The 22,997-nt window shown below is 35.4% G+C and overlaps 1 protein-coding gene across 2 annotated transcripts in view; it reads right to left on the bottom strand.

Annotated features, from left to right (window-relative positions):
- The window catches only part of IFIH1 (interferon induced with helicase C domain 1), a 56,008-nt gene that overhangs the window by 9,289 nt on the left and 23,722 nt on the right, over positions 1–22,997 (bottom strand). For both annotated transcript variants that reach the window (XM_060152767.1, XM_060152766.1), the window contains exons 4-10: positions 19,474–19,578; positions 14,008–14,228; positions 6,591–6,801; positions 5,314–5,531; positions 4,036–4,152; positions 1,504–1,627; positions 704–976 (exon numbers count right to left, since the gene is read on the bottom strand). In XM_060152767.1, coding sequence (XP_060008750.1) covers positions 704–976; positions 1,504–1,627; positions 4,036–4,152; positions 5,314–5,531; positions 6,591–6,801; positions 14,008–14,228; positions 19,474–19,578 — 1,269 coding nt within the window. The remainder of the gene's footprint in view (positions 1–703; positions 977–1,503; positions 1,628–4,035; positions 4,153–5,313; positions 5,532–6,590; positions 6,802–14,007; positions 14,229–19,473; positions 19,579–22,997) is intronic.

The following is a 22,997-nucleotide window of genomic DNA, read 5'->3' as shown; positions in this document are numbered from 1 at the left end:
TATCCATTCATCTATTGGTGGACTTTTAGGTTTCTTCCATGTCTTGGCTATTATAAATAGTGCTGCTATGATTGCAGTGTTTGCATCTTTCAGAATTAGAGTTTTTTCTGGATATATGCCCAGGAGTGGGATTGCTGGATCATATAGTAACTCTATTTTTAGATTTTTGAGGAGCTTCCATATTGTTCTCCATAGTGGCTGCACCAATTTACATTTTCACCAGCAGTGTAGGAGGACTCTCTTTTCTCCACACCCTCTCCAGCATTTACTATTTGTAGACTTTTTAATGATGGCCATTCTGACTGCGTGAGGTGATACCTCATTACAGTTTTGATTTGCAAGAAATAATTAGTTTAAATTAGTAAAATATGTGAATAACTGGAAGATTTTATATAATGAAGTACTAAGATGTTCAACTACAGTTAGTCTTGTGCCATATCTAATAATTAGGCTAGTCTTTAATATAAATTTATTGCAGTCATCTTGACAATAAAACCAGATGACCAAATGATTAATTATGATCATACAGCTCATGGCTACTTAATCCCATCGATCAGAAACAGCCCCAATATGAGGGGGATTTCTTCTTTCACAATGAAAGATTATTTTAAGAGGGACTTTTGGAGAGCTCTTGAGAAGCAGTGGGTTCATGCTAAAGAGGTAAATGCATAAGACCATGCAAAAATGTTACACTGATTCTTACCCCAAAATAAAGTCATGAGAAATCCATCTGTCTCATCCAGCTTCAAAGGTTTCTTTTCATCACCTGCATCTTCATCATCATCACCATCATCATCACTCTCATCACTGTCATCTCCTAGGACTGCAAACTTCTTTTCTTGCTCATCATTGTAGAAAGTTTCAAGGTGATTATATGCATCAATCATTCGGATTGTATCATTAATTTGTAGGGCCTCATTGTACTTCCTCAGATGTTCTGCACAAACACGATCTTTGCGATTTCCTTCTCTTGCAGCTATGAAAAATATGTTATGTGGAGTGAAATAATGATAGAACACCCCCTCAACTGTGCTGTGGACTTGAATATGTTTATGATACTGACTCGAAAATAGGCTTCACCATGTTTTTGAAATGAGCAAATTAAGGCTCAAAACGTGCCATGAGCACTAAAAGGGGGCAAGTTTTTTGACTCCTAGACTTGCTACTTGTATTCTGCATCAGCAAGAAAACATACTTGACTCATGCTGACTCAGAGGAATGGCATGAAAAACATATTGTTTGCGTTTGCATTTGAAAACAGAGTTACTAATATTTATCTTAATATTTTAAATATACAATAAGTGAAAGACTCTGGAGATAAAGAGAAAATGAATTGGTGCCTCTTTCCTTAGATAAGGAATTAGAACGTGTTTATCCCTGTCCTACTCAGAACACAGAAATTCCATTGCCTATTACACTTACTTTCGGTTTGCTTGGGAATATGTGATCTGGAATCATGGCATAAGCATGGGATAAATTGTGTTATGTCAAAACCCAAATTACCTTGTTTTTCCATTTGAATGAGCCATTGTTCATAGGGTTGAGTTCCAAAATCTGACATTGGACTAATTTGGCAAAAACTTTGAATCTTTGTCATTATTTCTAGAAGTTTATCTTTAAATGGATCCTAAAAACAAATTATACACTTATTCTTACATGTTTATGTTGCTGAATGAATAACATTATCTTTGTTAAAATAATCTCCATGTTATAACAAATTTGATTCAGAATCTTTGTCTAGACAAAGTAACAAGTCACTCTGGTCACCTCTTTGTACACTGATTTTTTTATCAGCTTCTCTTCTACTTCCAGCCTCGAGCCACACCACACCAATACCAGGTATCCCTTCTGGAATTTCCAATTTAAAAGTTTACAAAAATAAAATTAATGAATGATATACACTTTGAATGCTAATAGTAATTTTAAAAATATATATTAAAGTAATGCACCAATTATTTAGAAAGCTTGTAATTTAATTTAGAAAGCATTCCTTTTTGAAGAACTGGTTTCAGTATTATTTCTACCAAAATAAAAAGTTAAAAGGTAGAGTTTTGAAAAAAGCCAGACACAGAAGAGTACATACTATAGGATTTCAATTATATAAAGTGCAAAAGCAGTCAAAAGCCATCTTTGGTGTTAGAAGTCAGGGTAGTAGTTATCCCACGGGGGGTGGGTGACTGGAGGGGAGAATGCGAAGTTTTGAGGGTTGTGGCAGTGTTCTGTCTCTTGATCTGGATTTTTCTTTTTTTGGCCGCACTGCGCAGCATGTGGGATCTTAGTTCTCCAGGAATCGAACCGGAGCCCCCCTGTATTGGAAGGGCAGAGTCTTAACTACTGGACCACCAGGGAAGTCCCTTGATCTGGATTTTGGTTATACAGGTGTGTTCAGTTTATGAAAATACAGCAATCTGTACACTTACAAGTTTGAACTTTTCTGTACGTGTGTTATGCTTCAATAAAAAGTATAACCAAAGTTAATTAAGTTAAAAGGTAAGATGGCAAATTCTTTTAAAATATACCCTGAGGGGACTTCCCTGGTGGTTCAGTAGGTAAGACTCTGCACTCCCAATGCAGGGGCCCCGGGTCTGATCCCTGATCGGGGAACTAGATCCCACATGCATCCCTCATGCATGCCGCAACTAAGAGTCCGCATGCTGCAACTAGGAAGTCCACATGCCGCAAACAAGAAGTCTGCGTGCCACCACTGGGAGCTGGCACAGCCAAAATAAATAAATTAATTAATTAATTAAAAAATAAATAAATAAAATAAAATATACTCGGAGGATGTTGTGGATTTTTTTTTTAGACTGAAGGTCAAATATATTCATTATCACATACATATAAATGAGATAAACATACCAATTAAAAGGTAAAATGCTGCGAGATTTAAAACTCAGGTATGTCCTACATACAAGAATCAAACATTCATAACATTCTCAAATTGAAAAAATTATATACAAGAGATAAATTATATAGGAGAACAGATTAATAACTATTACTTTGCTCTTTTATTGAGATATAATTGACATATGACGCTATATTAGTTTTTTTTTTACATCACTTTTTTTTTCACACACGCACACTGTATTTTATTTTTACAAGAGATAAATAAACTGACACCAAGCATTGTAAATGGATGACCACAGATGTTGTGGATTTTTTTTAATGATTATGATTAGAAACATACATTTAAACTTATCACATAAAACTGAATAAGTAACAAAAAGTGAAGAAAAATAAAGTACATTCAAATGTGCTACTTCAGCTGGAATAGATAGTGCTGTTTTTCAGAATTTCCAAAAAAGAATGACCTATGGCAATTGGTTGCTAACGTTAGTTCAGTTCCTACATTTCAAACACAATGTTATCTGTTATGCATAATTCAACATCCTTATGAGGTAGATTTGCAAAGATTACACTTATTATCAAGTACACACAGCTAAAATTTATGATGCTTTTTATATTTTACAAAAGAAAGTACTGACATAATGTACTGGTTATAATGTTCAAACTGACTCTCAGTTGGTTTTTATAATCAGTGAAGGTGTTCATCACAAAAATACCATTAAATTAAATATTTCACTGCTTTACTGTAAGTATTTTCATAAGAAAGTAAATGTGTCAGGTAGGTAGATTCCCATTATCATTGCCAACTGTAATCTGTTACCTCTCTTCAATGTCAGGAAATCAATTCTGGAATTCATCAAGAAAGTAAAAAGAATAAGAGAAACTATGGTGATCCCTCTAGTTTAGCCTTACAACCCTCCTCATCCCCTCCGCCACCCCTACCCCATCGTGGCTCACATGCAGTCAACCAACTACTGAGATACTCTTCATATAAACTAGAAAACTGAATGAAGAATTGAAGAGAGACTTCACAGCAGTGCTTTGTTGCCCAATATCAATAAAAAAGGAATAACACTGTAACTTTTTTGCTAAAAATTTAAAATAACATTCTTCACAGGGTCAGTATAAATAATCTTTGCATCGTTCAGTTGTGAACCATCAAATGAATATAAAAATTTAAGCACATACTTCTTTGGTGTCATCTGCGATTACGAACTTTTTACATGGCTCCTTTATTTGGTCTTTAAGTTGATCCGTATTTTCTTTCACGGTTTTAATGGTAAATGCATCAAGATTGGCACATATCTGAAAAAGAGACATTTTTCAATATTCAAATACTTTTCCCTTTCAATTGATTCAATGTAGAATTCTTTCTCATGTAAGAAGTAAGTAGCATGATTTGCTAAACATAGCATTTTAGTATTGTTTTACTGTGGATCTGACTAACCAAAAACATTTATTCTGATAGATTAAAAAAAGAACTTCTAAATCAAGTTGGTGAAAAATTCCAGAAAAAAAAAGTATTTATTTTCATTCCTTACATTCCATTTTCCAGCTGGAAAAATTGACATGGAGAGAGTACAGAAAATTGCAGAGATGGGAAGAGAATGGTTATGAGCTAACCATATTACATGAGGCATTTTAAGGGTCATCTTGACATCCATGGATCATATTACCACTTTCTTCTACATATAAAAGCGGGCAGTGCAAAGACAGGAGCAGCCAGAGCCCATGTGCCTGGATGTGGATTGGAGTTAGTCCTTAATGCTAGTAATAAATTATATGTTGGAACCAATAATTGTGCTCTTGTCTACTCTACGATTTTTACTGACCTCAACTTAAAGGGACTTAACATACAAATGCGATGCCTTGGTGCCAACATACTTTGTGAGTTACTCTGAATTCATTCAATGCTTGAGATCAACAATAGTACTTTATGTGTTGTTACCATTTGGGGGCAGCTGACAAGAAATACACCTTTAATTAAAGGTTCTCATATCTCCATTTTCCTATTTAATTTGAACTGCCCAGAATCCGAGTATCACACAGAACAAAAAAAGGCACAGAAGAAAATATACAATTTAGAAACTCAGGGAATGTGTATAAAAATTAGAAACTTTCATAGTTTATGCATATTTCTATATCAAGTAGATCATTAAGTTTAACAATAGGGGTAGATATTTAAAAGAAGGTATTTCATTTGTCCCAATTTTTCACTAATTACGTTTGCTTTCCACAATTTTTGTGATATTGTTCTGTGTCATAGTTGTTTATTAAGGTACTTACTGTTTTGTAGAAGATTGAGTGTATTTACTTTGAAGTGTATAGATTTCACTTAAGTGATGATCATGGAATACCATCTTTCATGCGCGCCATGGCACTTGGACTTGATCTTACCCAAGAAGCACTGGCATTTCCTTTAACTTTGGTTTTCTTGGTTATGCATAAAGTTAATGATTTACTTACTTTTAAAATGTGTTCTTCAGCTTTGGCTTGCTTTCTGGCCCCTCCAACACCTGGCGATGCTGTCAGTCCCAGTATCTGAGGTAAGGGAATCACTGGTTTGTCTTCTTTCTCAAGTCTGTTGTTTTTCAACTTCTGGTTCAAATAACGCCTCATGATGTTATTATAGACTTCTTCTTTGTTGGTGTGATGGCATTCATCAATAATGATGAGAGAAAAGTCTTAAAAGAAAATTCAAATGGTTCATTTGTCCATCTTGGCAAGGTACAGTGTAAAAGTACCTTTAAGCTAGGAAACTGAGCAGCCAAGCACCTTTCACCTTTCAAGGGGAAATGTAACTATCCTAGCCACCTGTATATACAGATGTTTGTGTATATTAATCATGAAACTATCCCTGTTAAACACTATCCCCACTTAATAGATGAGTTTTGGAAAATTTATAGATCTAAAAAGTGTTACGGGATGGACTTCAAACCCTGGCTTATTCCTCAAAACTCTCAGGATTACATTTTTGTTCTTTAAAAAATATTTAATTTTAAGTTGGTGAATTTTATTTTCATTCTATCAAATGAAAAACATGATTTAAAAAGGAGTAATTTTACCTTGTTTTAACATTGCATTTAATTATTATGATTATATATACTTCTTTCCTTACCTCTCTCCTACCTTTTCTTCCCATCCCCCACAAAATAGAAAGGATTGTATTTATTCTATGGAGAAGAAGGCATATCTTACAGGATCCACTAATATGTAAAAAGAACTTGTCGGTAATTAAAAATACGGAGTGAATGAAAAGTCCAGTAAGTGTTTGATTTAATAATTATATTCTTATGCAGAATAAAGTGATCTAATTAAAAACTTACCCAACTTTTTGTTTGCTTCCCTAAGGAAGAAGGGTTTGAATGAAAACTTAAGCAATGGAAGACAATCTAAATCAAAATTATCGAGTGGGAGGTTAGGGTTAGCAGATGTAAGCTTTTATACCTAGAATGGATAAACAACAAGATCCTACTGTACAGCACAGAGAACTATATTCAATAACCTACGATAAATGATAATGGAAAAGAATATAAAAATGAATGTATTATATGTAGAAATGAATCATTTTGTTGTACAGCAGAAATTAATACATTGTAAATCAAGTATACATCAATTAAAAATTGACAAAAAATAATAAATCAAAATTAATCAACATTTTAAAAACTATGTAACTAATACAGCCTCTGTTACTACCTTTAGTATTACTAATTCTTTTTACAAAAATAAACATTTCAACCAACCTGACAACTGTACACCATCATCTTCGCCTTCTTCTAAGTTTAAAAGGGAGTTTTCAAGGATTTGAGCTGTACTGATAATAACATCATGAGACTTGACAACTTCTGGAAATGTTATTTTCAATTGGGTATCACCACTTAATCTAGTAACATGATACCATTTCTTCAAAAATGGTTCGAACTCTTTGCGGAAGAGCTGTTCAACTAATGGTACCTTTAAAAATGCCAAAGTTAAAAAGAGAGAAAGAGCATTGTCAAACAAAAGGAGTATTGCTCAAAGGCCTACTATGTGTCGAGCATTAACAGAGGTGTTTGCGTTATCAGTTAATTAGGTGTAACAACCTATCCATCATTCCATTCATTCACGTGTCAATAAGTATTTATTGAATGTCTATTAGGTGTAGACATTGTGTCTGGGACACAAAGATGTTTAAATTATGGTTCACAACTGTCAGGAACTCATTCTAGCTGAGCACATGGACCAAGAATCAACAAAACAAAACAAATTATCACAACACAATGTGATCATTCTCCCATGGAAACACATAGAAAGTGACAGCAAAATGGAAGAAGCAACTGACCCCTCAAAAGAGGGGTTTAGGAGGAATTTTAATCTTGTAAACCATGGGTCAGTGACGAGATAAACTGAAACTAAGGCTTAATAAGAAATAAATTTTGAGATTGTAAAACAGGGTCAAGCTATAAAGGGCTGTGAACACCAAGCAGAGTACTTTAAATTTTGTATAACAGTTCATAGGACGCTTATGAATTGTTCTGTAGAGTTATTTTTTGGGAATCAGGCCAGAGGCAACCTGCCTAAGGAATTGGAGGAAGCAGAAAACCAAAGGTGAAGAGGCAAGACATTGCCTAAGGGAAAGGATGGCGGTGAAAGGATGGACTGCTGGACTAGCTTTGGTGGCTGAGAAAGAACAAAATAGCAGGTTCCTTAAAAAATAAAAATTCAGTAACCATATGATTCAGCAATCCCACTCCTGGGTGTATATCTGGAAAAGATGAAAACCCTAATTTGAAAAGACACATGCACCCCAGTGTTCATAGCAGCATTATTTACAATAGCCAAGACATGGAAGCAACCTAAATGTCAATCAGCAGGTGAATGGATAAAAAAGATTCGGTATATATACACAATGGAATATTACTCAGCCATAAAAGAGAATTAAATAACGCCACTTGCAGCAACATGGATGGACCTGGAGATTATCCTACTAAGTGAAGTAAGGCAGACAGAGAAAGACAAATAATGATATGATATCACTTATATGAGGAATCTTTAAAAATGATACAAATGAACTTATTTTAGAAATAGACTCACAGACATAGAAAACAAACTTATGGGAGTTCCCTAGTGACCTAGTGGTTAGGATTCCAACCTTTCACTGCCATGGCCCAGGTTCAATCCCTGGTCGGGGAACTGAGATCCCACAAGCTGCATGGTGCAGTCAAAAAGAAAAAAAAAAAGAAAGAAAAGAAAAACAAACTTATGATTACCAAAGGGGAAAGGCGGGGGAGGCATAAATTGGGAATTTGGGATTAACAGATACACACTACTATATATAAAATAGATAAATAATAAGGACCTACTGTATAGAACAGGGAACTATGTTCAATATCTTGTAATAACCTATAGTGGAAAAGAATCTGAAAAAGAGTATATATAATATATATATATATAAAACTGAAGCACTGTGTTGTACACCTGAAACACTGTAAATCAATTATACTTCAATTAAAAAACAAAACAAAAACAAAAACACCAAATCAGTGAAAACTCTTTCAGAGAGGCTGTCCAGTGAGTGCGTTGGCACTGAGGTGACTCCACCTGATTGCTGACTCACAGTATTTTCACATTTGCTAACAGGTCAAAGTGCAAATCTCCGTGAAGACCCTGACCTGCAGGACCATCACCCTGGAGGAGGAACCCAGTGATTTCATGGAGGATATAAGTGAAAGCTAAAATCCAGAATAAAGAAGGCATCCCCACTGGCCAGCAGAGCTCCTCTCTACAGGCAAGCAGATGGAAGATAGCCCCACTCTATCTGACTACAACTTCCAGAAAACATTGCCCTTGCACCTGCTCCTCTGTTGGAGGGGTGGCTGTCAATTCTTCAGTCTTTCATTCACAATGCCCAAATGATGGCATTACTCTTTGTTCTACCCCAATTTACACTTAGAAATTACCAGCTTCGGTAATAGCTGAACCTGTTCAAAGTGTTAATAAAGGTTTTGTTGCATGTAGAGAAAGAAAGAGCTGACTCTCTGTATGTTGTAGTGCCTGCTGAAGGTGGCTGAGTTGACACCTCAAGGCTACACATCACTAGTCATTCAGAATAGCTCCTATACTGGGGAAAGGAATAGCCAGGCCATCTTGAAGGTCATATCCTAGGAGAATTTGTACAATGGAAGCCCAGGAGTGTACAGTGTGGCAAATAGAGTTGGCAGGAAGAGTTTCAAGGCCAAACATCAAAGAATGTGCATTATACTCCTCATAATTTAATTACCTGATAATGTGATCAGTGGTTATCTCTCTGCAAGGTATGCATTATTCTTTTTTTTTTTTTTTTTTTTTTTTACCTGAGATGAACTCCACTTATGTGAAAAATAAGGGCTGGCTGATCCTCCTGGCTGGAGAGAACTGTGTAGGAAGAACACATCTTTGTATTATTATTTAGTAGAAATGTTGAGGGCTTCTAAGAGTGAATGTGGAGGGGAGGAGGGGTTAAATGGAATCCATGAATTCCAAGGAAACAAAGTGAATCAATAACCAAGTTTGGTAAGTGAAAGAGCATAACACAGGGTAGAAAGAGAAATTTTCAGTTAGTGTTTCCCGCCTACCCACCCACCTCCAAGCCCAAAGTGAAGTCTCTTGTCTACTTGCCACAAAATCAATTCAGAGATTTGGAAAATACAGACTCCTGAGCCCCACCCAAGAACTACTTAATCTAGGGACCGACCATCTCTGGGGACTGAGTCTTAAAGCTTGTGCTTCTTTTTTTTTTTTTAATTTATTTATTTATTTATTTATTTTTGGCTGCATTACGTCTTTGTTGCTGCGCGTGGGCTTTCTCTAGTTGCCGCCAGCAGGGGCTGCTCTTCGTTGCGGTGCGCAGGCTTCTCATTGCGGTGGCTTCTCTTGTTGCAGAGCACGGTCTCTAGGCGCGCGGGCTTCAGCAGTTGTGGCTTGCGGGCTCTACAGCACAGGCTCAGTAGTTGTGGAGCATGGCTTAGTTGCTCCGTGGCATGTGGGCTTTTCCCGGACCAGGACTCAAACCCGTGTCCCCTGCATTGGCAGGTGGATTCTTAACCACTGAGCCACCAGGGAAGCGGAAGTTTGCCCTTTTATGAAGCTTCCAATATGACATTTAGTTCTTTTTAAAATCTGAGAACCACAGCTCTTATCTTTCTTCCACAAAGTCATTTCCAATTCACTTTTCTAGAACCATTCTTTTCCTTCTACTTATACAAGAAAGAGGAAATAATCTAAGAAGGAAGTCAGCAAAAAAGATTCTGGGGAAGAGAAGGAAAATTAAATTTAGTGAGATAGCATGCTCCAGAGGAGAGAAAGTGAGCTCTGAAAACAACTGCTCCAGCTACTTGCTTATTGTGTGACCTTGGACAAGGCTCTTAATCATCTCGATTTCCACATTAATAAAGTCAGGAAAATATTAACCTGTGGTGGAATTGTTATGAAAATTAAATGAAATAGAGGCTGACATATTGCCAGTACTCAGAAAACTTCCCTGGTATTTCACCATCCTTTTATTCTAGCAGTGGAGAATGACAGAAGGGAGGACCAGTTCACTTCAGAAGAAAAGCATTCAAGTCTCAGCTCTGCTGCTAATTGGCTGGATGACCCCTGACAGGCCAATCAAAGCCTCAAAGCCTCTGTTTCCTGATTGGTAAAATGGAGATAATTATGGTTACTTCAAAGAATAGCTGTGTGGTTTTAATGAGATAATATAAAGTGTAATACAATATTTATTATTATATTAATACATATCTCTCATTTCCTAGACTGTAGATTCCTTGAGGGCAGGATCTGCATTTGATTTGTCTTTAAATACTCTCATGTTGTTGAATGATTTAAGAATCTCTATACTATGGAGTGGCATAAAAACCTGAGGTTCTGCCCACAAAGGGTGGGCCGAGATCTTCCAAAGAAGCCGCATCTTCTGGTCTACAGAACAAAAAGACAGTGTCACGGGTGGTAGCAGGTGTTGGAAATCCTGAGACTCACTTTGGGTGGTGTTGACTCCCTACTGAAGGACACAGAGAGAGCCAGATGCAAGCCTGACATGGCTAACTGGGAGGCATGTGGGCCTCTGGGAGCCTTTTCCTGAGGTGTGACAGAGTGCCTGCCAAGACTAATCAAACCCAACTGCTACCCACTTCTGCTGAATCATATGGGGCTGCATTATAGCATCTGAAGGAACCTGGGACTTCTCTCTCATGATGTTGAAGCCCTAGATAGGAAATAGAAAGTCTGGGAACACAGGTGGTGTTTTCATCTTTCCCTGCCTGTAAAGGTGATAACTTTGGAAAGGATGGAGGGTGATAAAAGTAAATGGTGTTAGGAACAGGATTTCTCCTTCCTAGATCAAGGGTTATAATGCCTTGCCATTGGGCCAAATACAGAACGCAGGTTATATTGACTTATTGGGTCTGAGATTACCTGACTCAATCAAAAAGAATTAAAGCTGAAATTAGTTTAAAATTCAAAGAAATGGGATAATAGAGTAAACGATTATGACATAGATGGACGATCTAGTGGAGGGATTTCTAATAATTCTTAGGGAAAAACAACAGGGAAACAGATGAGGAATTAGACCCATGTCCTTAAATGTCTACACAACAATGCAATGAATATGAGTAACTAATGAGGATAATTTAACATTTAAACATGGCTGCAAAGGTGCATTTGTAAGTAACACCTTGATCCAATGGGACAAAAGATTCGCAACCAGAATACAGCACTGAGAGGATAAGGAGTTATACAAAAAGGAAGGTGCGTGAGATGCATACAAAAACATGAGACCTGAAAAGATCAATCAAGGTGAATAATATGAAAAAAATAAATGTAAGTATTTGCATTTAGGCTCAAAATTAACTGCACAAAAATAACAAGAGAGGCCTAGTGTCACAGATTTTCAAATGAAAAGGAGCTGAGGATTCTTAGGTTATAGAAAACTCCAGATGAATCTGTGGTGCCAGAACTGGTGACAAAGACAAACCCAGTCACGGATCAAATGTCACATCTCATCTCTCCCATACTCTGCACTGAGACTATATCTATAGTATTTTGTCCAGCCCTAGACACTGTGTTTTAACAGGGTTTTAGATAATGTCTGGAAAAGTATGAGCTCTCAGGATGATGAAAAGTCTGGAAACCATGTTATATGAAGAACATATAAAGCAACTGGAAGTATTTATCCCAGGAAACTAAGAGAAAAATCACTTTAGGGTCACATGATGCAAGCCTTCCTTCTCTATGTGAAGGGCTGTCATAAGGCAGAAGAATTAAGGCTCAGCTTACTCTGTATAATCACAGAGGAACGAACACTAACAAATCAGTGTGTATTCCAGAGAAACAGATTTTGATGAATGCAGGTAGGGCTTTCCAGCAGTGACAGTTGTTCAAAGAATGGATTGAGCTGTCTTGTTAGAAGGAGGACCTCCTTGATATGAGAAGTTACTCAGCAGAGGTGAGAGAACCACTCAGCAATGGATAAAAACTGGATCTCGAAGGAGTCTTTCAACTCTAATAGTCGATGATGCGGTGACCCGATGAGGGAAGAAAAGGAAGGTGATGAATCAAAAATAATTCATAGGTTTTGAGGCTATGTGCTTCGGAGGAGGTAATATAACGAACAGAGAGACAGGCAAGTAGGGAAGGAGAGCTCTTTGGGAGAGTAGATGAAGGGAATGAGTTTGAGGAAATGGCAGAATGTTCAAATGGTATCAAGAGCATCAGCTTAAGTGGTTTCAAATCCAATTAACTTTGTTCTCTTCTCTGGACCTGGCACTTAAGGCCCTGCTCACTGGTTAAGGAATTCCACTTTATTAGTTATAAAGGAAGAAGGGATGGAAGAAAGAACTAATATTTACTGAGTCACTCTTAGGCTTTAGATAGATTATCTAATTTAAACTTCCAACCCTGTATAGGGTAGTATTCTTTTATTCACTTTACAGATGAGGAAACTAAAGTAAGAGAAGTTAGTGATTTGCCCGAGATCAAATTACTGGTAGGTAGAAGTTGTATTAACACCTGGATTTCTTTTATTCCAAAAGATAATATCCTTAATAAAGGAAATACATGAAAAGCTATGGAAAAAAATTCTAACGTATCACCATTACCACACACACACACATACACAAAAACTGTTCTAATAGTGGGCATGTAAGAATAAAGGAGCAATCTTTAGGCTTAGCATGTACATACAAAGTACATTTGGAGCTACATGACGTAAATCATTAAGATAGTGGATTCTGAGTATGTTTCTTTAGTACTGAAAAGCAGGTTGCAACTAAAACTTTCAGCAGAACAGAAATCCAAAAAATAGAGGAAAGTTACATATATAGTCTATTACTATAATTTCTGTAAAGGAGTAAATGAGAATCTAGTTACCATAAGTAATGGGAAAAAAGACTGTTTCTGGTCATGGAAAAGTGTACTCAATTTTACTCCATAAAATGGCAAATTTATAAGTATAAAATTTGCAAATTTATAAATTAATAAACTCTGATGTATCTGAATAAAGTTCAGGTAACTAGATTTTGTTTAAAATGAAGGAGACCTATACCTGTTTGTGAAGATAGCCTTCAAAAATCCTAAGATATAAACACTAAAGAAAATCTCAGTTGCATTGAATGATATATGTATATATTTACATATACAAAATATCTGAAAATTATTTATCGATTTAATTTGATATAAATCAGCCAAATATTCACTTAATTTTCTCTTCATCTTCAAACCACATTGCATATATTCTGAATAAAGAGACTTGCCACTTTTGACTAAGGGTCAGTGGTTAAAGAGACTCTAGAACACAATGTTTAACCCTAGATTCCAGGGATATTTTGAGGTCATTTATGTTCATATGCAGTGATAAATTAGTACCAGTTCACCTTAAAGAAAATCTGGGTAAAATACGCTTTATACCTCAGTTACAGCCATTTAACTTAATGTTCTGGCTTAAGAGAAAAAAAATCGACTTTAACAGCTAATAACTGAGATAGTACATATAGCTGGAAAAGCAAAGATTTAAAATAAATTACTTATTTTGACATTTTTCCTAATTAAACTAAATGTGTGATCCATTGTTACAAATGTCACTATACAAATGCTTCAGAAAAATAAAATGAAAATAAACCATGTTCTATTTATGTGCTGTTTGAATACCTTATTGACAAGGACTATAACTTTTCCAAGTTCAGATGCTTTTTTCTTCTTGTCCAAGTGATCCTTGGCAATGTAAACGGCCACTCTGGTTTTCCCACTCCCTGTAGGGAGGCATATAATGCTATTCTTCCCCTCCAAGGCTGGCTGGGCCACTTCCAGTTGGTAAGGCCTGAGATGCATTTCTGGCTCAGGGGATGCTCTTGGTACCGCATTCTCTTCATCTGAAGGAGGTGAAAAGGAAGAAAAATAAGGAAATAGGCAACAAAATAACTAAGGCTAGGAGGCCTGAAACTGAACACAAATATTGTGGCTTAAATTCCCTTTCACGTGTGGTCCAAACCAAATTTCTATTTCCTGTACCAAATGCGTGTCAGCTCTCTGCAACTGCAGGATACAACCCAAGCGCTATGGAAGTGGCCTGGGGAGATGGGGGTACAGAGGGAATGAATTAACAGGATGGAGGCCTAGGAGGGGGCAACACAGAAGAGTCTTTTCACAGAGTGGACAAAGCCAAGTGGAAACGACTGTGGTGCAGACTTGGCAGTTTATGGTTCTTAGTGCATCAGACTTGCCATTTCTCTGTGGAATCATTCTGCCCCACTTTTTTCTCTTAGCCTTTCCACCAACAGATCAAGAGGAACTGGGAAAGTAGGACTCATTAGTCCTCCTTGTTCTGTATTTCCCTTCACTTTTTATTGCAGAGAAGTATTAGAGCTGATGCTACTTTCCTTCATTTGAAAAACTTTACCTGACAAACCAAATACCAAAGAGCACTTCTATCTATCTATCTATCTATCTATCTATCTATCTATCTATCATCTATCTCAAATATCTAAAAATGGTTTCCCCCAAATCCCATTTTTGCCATTTAAGACAAACAGATTAAACAGAAGCAATATTTAGGGAAAAGGAAAACCTCCCGTGCTAGCCTTTAGTTTTTATGTTTTCACTGAAAGATGAAAAACGATTTTGTTGGTTTTAACTGAATTGTAACTAATTTTGCCATTTGGTTTTGAATGTGATTTTTATCACTTCTTTATAAGTATGTCTCCACGTATTCATATTTTCCTGAAATTCAAAGCACAATATATTAAAAATATTTCCAACTAACATAGATTTCTAAATTTAAAATACTGACAAAATAAGTACTAACATACATTAATTTTATAAACATTAGAATCAAATCATTATAATATATCTTAGTTTAAATATATTTTGTTTAGAAGTGACCATATTTATCTAATCAGTCAGGGGAAAAGATCTAAAAATGTATAACTTACCATGTGGAATGCAGTAAAATAAATATTACATCAATTTAAAAGCCCATCTTATGCTTTACGTAATTACAGAAAAAATGAAATGACAGCACTTATCAGTATTTCATTACACGTGAAGTAAGCGTTCTTTCTCTTATCAATGATTGCAATAAAACTAAACTAACATAATCCCATTAACTTCAAAAAAGTTGCTGATTGTTCCGTTTCAGGAACTGGATGATTCTATTTAACTGGGTTTTAACTTGTTGTTATAGCACTATCTGAACAGGTAGGAAAATTCACACCAAACACCACTTAGTAAGGGTCATCTACTAACCTGGCAGGAAATTTGTCTTCTGTATGGATGAGTAAACACATGCAATACATTTGCATTATCATTGGCTCATCTGCTGATTCATTTCCTATGACTGTCAGGAAAAACTCATTCAAGATCACCAGCTTTTAAAAACATACATTGACAAGTTTTCTTTCCATGCTTGTTTTGAACTCTATAGCAATTATAATTCATCTTTATTATATTTATGTAAGATTCAAGTTGATTTAAGAATATCATTATTTCTCTAAGTGGCTTTTATAGATTATCAAAATTCTAATATTCCACCTATATTTTGAGCATTTGCCACCTAACTTTTACCAAAGAGCCAGAATGTTTGCAAAGGAAGATGTACTTTAAATTGTGTTTTAACACCAAGATCCAGGAATTTACTTTTGCTAAATTGCCATTTGAGACAGGAAATTTATTAAAAGATATTAGCAAATTCTCTCTATTTAATTTCACTCTAGGTACATTTTTTCATAGATTTAAGAAAATAATAAAATTCAGCTTCCCTCAAAATAGTTGCATGTACTTTTTTAATAATCATTTTCCCCTTTTCTTTTTCATGCTTACTACTATATCCTTGGGTAACAAAAATTAAAAAGAGAAACTGAGACCAATTTTCTAAGTCTCTTTTCCAGGAATCTAAAATGATGTCAAATGAGTAAGACATCAATATCCCTCATGTATATTAGATATTTGTTGTACTAATACGCTTAAGAAGAGTTAAGAGCTATCGTGCTCAAAATTTAATTCTTGAACCAAATGCATGACGTTTACTGTTACTTATCTAGTCATGTACCACTAATTCATTCCGAAGTAAACATTTACTGGGTGCCTACTAAATGCCAGGCACTCCCAAGAACACAGTCCTTGTTTTCAAGGACTTCAGAGGCTAGGGCACTCCACTACTGCCATTGAAAATATCTGGCTAGTGGACAGCTCAATATCTTTCATATTTTTTTGAGTCAAGTCCAGGAAACTTGATGGGTGCCCCCAAGTTTAAAAGAGAGGCACAGAGTGAATATGGAAAAATTAGAGCTGGATTCATTGTGAGGATAGCATCCAAAGAAAAAGAGCTGGGTGAGTGCTAAATATTCAGCCTGATTCTTGCCTTATCACATCCTCTGACATAGGGATGGAAGAATGTATCCACATAAGCAACGAAAAGAGAATTTTCTCTTCTCTGCCACCAGAAGGAGAGAATTGGGCTGGTATCAAGAAGCCAGGAGCCAATTTCCTTTATAAAAAAAAAAAAAAATGTTTGGGTTTTGTTTGTTTGTTGTTTTTGGCTCTCTTTGAAAAGCAAAATCAATTAAATGCAACAACGAAAATGGTATTTAAAATATGCACAGTCTTTGAATAACACTGTGCCCATCCTCTATGACAAATATTAATCAAAGATCTTAAAGTTATACTATACCATACAAATGGTCAAAAAATGAAATCAAATAGGGCTTAAATAATAACATTCTATTGGAACTACACCATGTGGCAAATTTCATTCTCACATTGATTTTGACAGCTGAGTTATTCTTGGAGAGAAAAGGTCTGTCACTGCATGTGTTTGAAATCGACAAAGTATTCCTTTACCTATAGTATGTAACCCCAGAAAAATACACCATTCCAGCTGGAGAAATATTAACAGATATTACCTCGAAATAGTAAGGAAACACTTTTTATATATCAGGCCAATGTGCACTGCCAAAAATATTGCCACTTTGAGAGAAGCAGTATATCTCTCTGAGAATGAGAAACAGAAAAACAAAAAAGCCTCCCATAGTATAATTAGAATATTTAAACTTTAACAGTGCCACTAATTATGCTTTACTAGGGCATAATAATATTTCTAAGAAGGAACTTAATGTCACGTCCATGATCCTTATGGCCCATCATGTAACCTCTGAAGGTGGACAAAGGGCATGTGGAATAGGGTCCGTTTGATGTCAACCTCAGAAGTTAAAACATAATCCCAAACACTGCAATGCTTTCAGTGATTCAATATGTGTTTAATCATTCACAGTTTACCTAAACCTGTTTTTGAATTGATTTCCACTTCAGCCTATATCATGCACCTGAGGGAAAGGAATTTCAGAATTTTATAATTTCAGAATTTTGCTACCCGCTATGCAATTTTATACCCACTAGTCTTTGTTCCTAAACACTGACCATCCAGAGCTTCAATGAGTGCCCTTTAAAAATGTGTTTGTCTTCAAATGTATTTGCCTTTGAAAATGTATTTGCTTTTTAAAAGTAGGCTGCATTCAGATTTATCATGTCTTTCATGCCACATTGAAGACTGAAAATCAGTAAATAGTTACATTTGCTAACAGCTCTAAACTGACAAAATTCCCGGCATATAGAGAATATCCATTAAATATTTATTAAATGAATGAATATTGTTGAAAAGCCCTTACTTAGACAAACAAAAATTAGGATGAGGTTCAGAAGCTTAAAGCAACCATAAAGATGTTAAATATTAGCTAGAGTATATTTTGAGTTCTAGCATCAATAGCATTTAATAAAAATGTTAAATATTAAATTTAACAGTTGTATAACAAGCATAGAAAAAACAAATACAATCTACAGATATATGCACATGGCAAGAACTTAATAAACACTGACTAAATTGAACAGAAAATTAATTAACCCTTTTTAATTAACATTAAAGTTATGACTGACATTTGGTGAATTGTGTTTCCTCAAACCAACTTGTTCTAAGAGATTCAGTGGTGTTACTAAGAGAAAAGGGCATTTAAATAAAAGAGGTGATACATTCCAATTGGGAAAGCTTTTAGGGCAGATGGCCATCTTTATGTAAACTGTTTTGCCCCTTTAGGCCTATTGTAGATGTAAATTTCTAGAATCCTTCTGACAATGCAGGATAATCTAAAGTACACAATATTTTCTCCGTGTTTTCTACAACTCAATCACAGACGAATGAAGAATGAAGTAATTTGTTCTTAATTTGCCATTTTGCTTCTGCCTCTTAGCTGGCCACATTGCAAAACATTGTTTTTTGTTTGTGCTAATTTGTTAAGTTTAATTATAAAATATTTCAAACATATAGCCAAATATTAGAAAGTAGTGTAACAGACATCCAAGGACCCATCATCCATTCTTAAAAGATGTTAACATTTTACCTCAGTAATAATAATGGAAGTGCACATTCAAAGAACAGAAAGAAGAGATTTGAAATCGATCAGACGGACAAAAGTTGGGGAGTCTGATAACAGGAAGTCTTGCTAAAGTGTGGGGATTGGGAAGAGGCACTCTTATTTATTGCTGGCGGGATATTCAACTGATATGAGGAACAATTTGGGAAATACCTAGTAAATTTCTCATTTAGTGATGAAAATATTTTGCAAACTCAAAGAGGTGTTCATACAAATTGAAATTCTTTTAACTATATGTGTAAATTCTAGCTCTTATTTTAAGAAGGACTCATTATATGCCATTAACTACAGTCATACGCATCTTATTGATAGTATTTTTTATTTATAATGTATTTTAATTTTTAAAAATTAGGGGTTGGAAATAAATGTACAAAATTGAGTACATAATTTGAAAGCAGTCAGATTAATTGAAACAGATCACATAAATAACATAGATTACATGATTCTATGGAACGTGGCATATGCCAGACCAATAAGCTATGTGCTGGATCAAAATTAGAGAGCTTGATTCTCAGACTTTTGTAAGTTGTACTTTTAAAGAAAGTGAATGGCAAAGTTCCAAAACTACTTCAACTGTAGAAAAGAATTGCTTTAATTGCATAAATACATTAGGGAGGGTATGAACAGCCCCCATGCTTTCCACTATATGGTGTCTTATTTCACACTTTTTAAGGTTTACACAACAGTTAGGCAGTACCTGAATCATTTCCCATGGCGCCTGAATCACTGCCCATGTTGCTGTTATGTCCAAGACTTTCATCTAAGCAGCTGACACTTCCTTCTGCCAAACTTGTGTCTGATTCTGCAAAGGAAAACATTTTAAAATATTTTAAAAATATTTCTGAGAATAAACGTATTTTAACTGCACACCTCTACAGCACACAGTACATACAGTTCAATGCAAGTGGAGAAGGCACACCCAGACGACTACGAATAAAAGGTAAGAGTTTCTGGCAAGCGACGTTTAAAAACTCCACCATGGATGAGCAGCTGTCGGGGACTGAATCAAATACATATATCTACCTACTTAAAGCACCATTCATCCAATATGAGAGGTCATGCAAATTTGTAAGGGTTTATGACTTTTGTCGTCCCCCTATGTGTACATTTTGTCCAAAAAAAGAAGACCTAGGCCTGATAATGTCATTTAAACAAAAGTACTATATAGAAACCATTGAGTCATTTTCATGTAAAATGGTAGAGAATTAATAAATTATAGAAAAAATTAATGAATTAATGAAGTACATGGTTCTACTGATAGGTTATGAAAACAGCAGTTCAGTGATACACATAAAATCTCACAAAGAATTTACTCAGGAAGAATATCATGAAAGCCTGGCATTGCAGTGGCACTAGGAGCTTACGTGAAGTTGGAAATAATTTTTTTTCTTTACTGTACGTCAACTAAGCTTCCATCAAAGAATTACAATTAATATGAGGGTCAAGGGTACGTCTTTCACTTATTAATCCTGATTTTTTTCTTTTCAGTACTCAGTATCAATTCCTTTTGAAAACCTTCCTTCCGTCAAGGGAAAACTTCCCTCCTTACAGTTTATTTCCAAGGATTTATGCAATCCCACCCGCAAGGATCAGAACTATTGCTAAACTGGTAAAAATAAATGAAGGATGGTTACAGATGTTGGTTTTGGAATTAGAAAGACTTGTGAAATTTTCTGTTGGCAATGCTGTGAGCCTAACTTCCTTCCCTTTATTTAAAATGGGGCCAGTAGAGGCACAGGCTATTGTAAAATAGCTTATTACAAAATAAGCTACAGGATGTATTGTACAACACAGGGAATACAGCCAATAGTTTACAATAACTATAAACAGTATAACCTTTAAAAATTGTGTGCTCCTGTAACCTATATAAATATTGTGCATCAACTATACTTCAATAAAATAACTATAAATGAATAAAAGAAAAAATAAAATGGAGTTGGCACAATTTATCTCACAGGATTTGACAGCCATGGAGTAATATTAGGTACAACAAGCTCTTTGCACTTTAATTACTGGTGATTGGAAAATGAAATTAAATTCAAGTAGTTGGTGGATTACTAGGGCAAGATGTCATTTAAAAATCTCTTGGGAATTCCCTGGCTGTCCAGTGGTTAGGACTCCGTGCTTTCACTGCTGGGGCCTGGGTTCAATCCCTGGTTGGGGAACTAAGATCCTGCAAGCCATGCGGTGCAGCTTAAATAAATAAATAAAATATCTTTACAATTCATAATATTTCATAATATTTATATGTGTTAGATAATTATTATTTTATGCTAAATCTTCAAAATGCACTAAATAAATTATATTAAAGAAGGCTTAAGGTCTGTAAAACTAGTCTGAGTGTCACATATTTAAACTGGAAATAGAAACGGGTGAAAAACAGACAGATAGTATATTATCAATAAAATGTCTCTGGAAAGGGACAACATACAACTCCTTAAAACTACAAGTATCTTCTTTTTCTTTAACCGGTTATTTCATTTTTTAAGTCAGGTATGTTGAGGTATAATTTCCATACTGTAAAATAATCACTCTTTTTAGGTGGATAGTTTGATGAGTTGACAAATGTATAGTTTTGTAACCACCATCACCATCAAGATTTTTCCGTCACCTCAAAATCCCCTCAAGCCCCTTTGTTGTCACTGCCCTCCTGCGGTCCCCTGGCAATCACTGACTTGGTTTCTGTTCCTAGGGTTTTGCCTTTTCCAGAATATCATATTAATGAATTCAGGCAATATGTAGCCTTTCTGTTTGGCTTTGTTAACTTAGCATAAGACATTCAAGATGCATCCACATTGCTGTTTATATCAGTAATTTGTTCCTTTTTATTGCCGACTACTATTCCATTGAGCATCTGTGACGTGTGTCTGTGACATCTCCCTTCCAACTTGGATAAGCCCATTTAGCTTGGGAAATATAATGGAATTACAGCCAATGCCAATTAAATATGTAAGATAGCTTTCTTAAAAGTTAAAAGAAAGCTTATAAGAAATTTGTAAAAAAAAAAATTGTCAATGGACTTACATACTGTTTAAATATATTAGCACAACACAAATATACTCATGTGAAAATACTGTGCTTACCAGTTGTCATAGATTAGCTTTGAAACTCAGATTTGAGGAATCCCTTATGATCACACGGGAAAGCCTGTATATCTCACTGAGAGGTTTTAAATATGGCACATTGCAATTCCCAGAGGTATGCCTTGTTAGGAACTCAGAGGCGAGTGTGGGATAGAACTGTCAAGTAGGAGAGCGTTTTGGGCAGATGTACTGATGAAAAGAGAATATGAGTTGTAAGGAAAAGGCAAGGTGTAAAATGAGATGGGGAAAATGTCACTGCAAGGATAATTCTAGATCTAGAAAGAGAGACCAAGATTTTTAAGGCAAAAAAAGTGAATTTTGACATGCTTTTCACTTGTTTTAAATGTGGTATTGAGAACTGAAGACAATGCCAAAAACACTGAAAAACACTAACAAATATTATCTAAAACTGAACACTGTATCTTTAAGTTTTCCACTAAGTATAATCCACATGGAAATTATACTTGATTTTCATTTCATTTTCTAATCACTAGCAGTTAAACCACTATCCTAGAACTCCTCCGTGTATATGTAAAGTCAGGATTTTCCCCAAGCTTTGTTCCAACATACATAAGGTTTGGGAGAGCTGCTTAATGCAATGTGCATGAATAATTTATGAATATTAAAGAAAGTTACTACCAAAATAGGGTATTATTAATTAAGTTTATTATCTGGATTATTCTGATTTAGCAGACAAATCTGCAATGTGTCAGAGGACACTGAGCTCAGTGCTTCCACAGATGTAATGCAAGTGATATTTTAAGCTCTCAACATCCTATGTGGTAGATACCTATTATCACCTCAGTTTCATAGGTGAGAAACCAAGTCTCAGAGAGGTTAAATGATTTATCCAGATCACACAGCTAGAATAGAGGAGAACTGGGAGTCTCATTTTCTGAATCCAAGTCTACCATTCCACTGTTTTTTTTTTTTTCAAGCAACTTAATAAAGTTTATTTTCAAAGTAACAAATGAAAACTTTTCATGGTTAAGATGAGCAACTCCAGTTTTTCTCTTCCTGTGACTTCTGAGGTTTGTTTTTTTAAATAGATGTTTATTGGAGTATAATTGCTTCACAATACTGCGTTAGTTTATGTTGCACAATAAAGCGAATCAGCCGTATGCATACACGTGTCCCC

The sequence above is a fragment of the Lagenorhynchus albirostris genome, chromosome 6 (genome assembly GCF_949774975.1).
Source record: "Lagenorhynchus albirostris chromosome 6, mLagAlb1.1, whole genome shotgun sequence".
NCBI lineage: Eukaryota > Metazoa > Chordata > Mammalia > Artiodactyla > Delphinidae > Lagenorhynchus > Lagenorhynchus albirostris.
The sequence above is the reverse complement of the archived record's forward strand: the minus strand, read 5'-3'. Positions and strand labels throughout refer to the sequence as shown.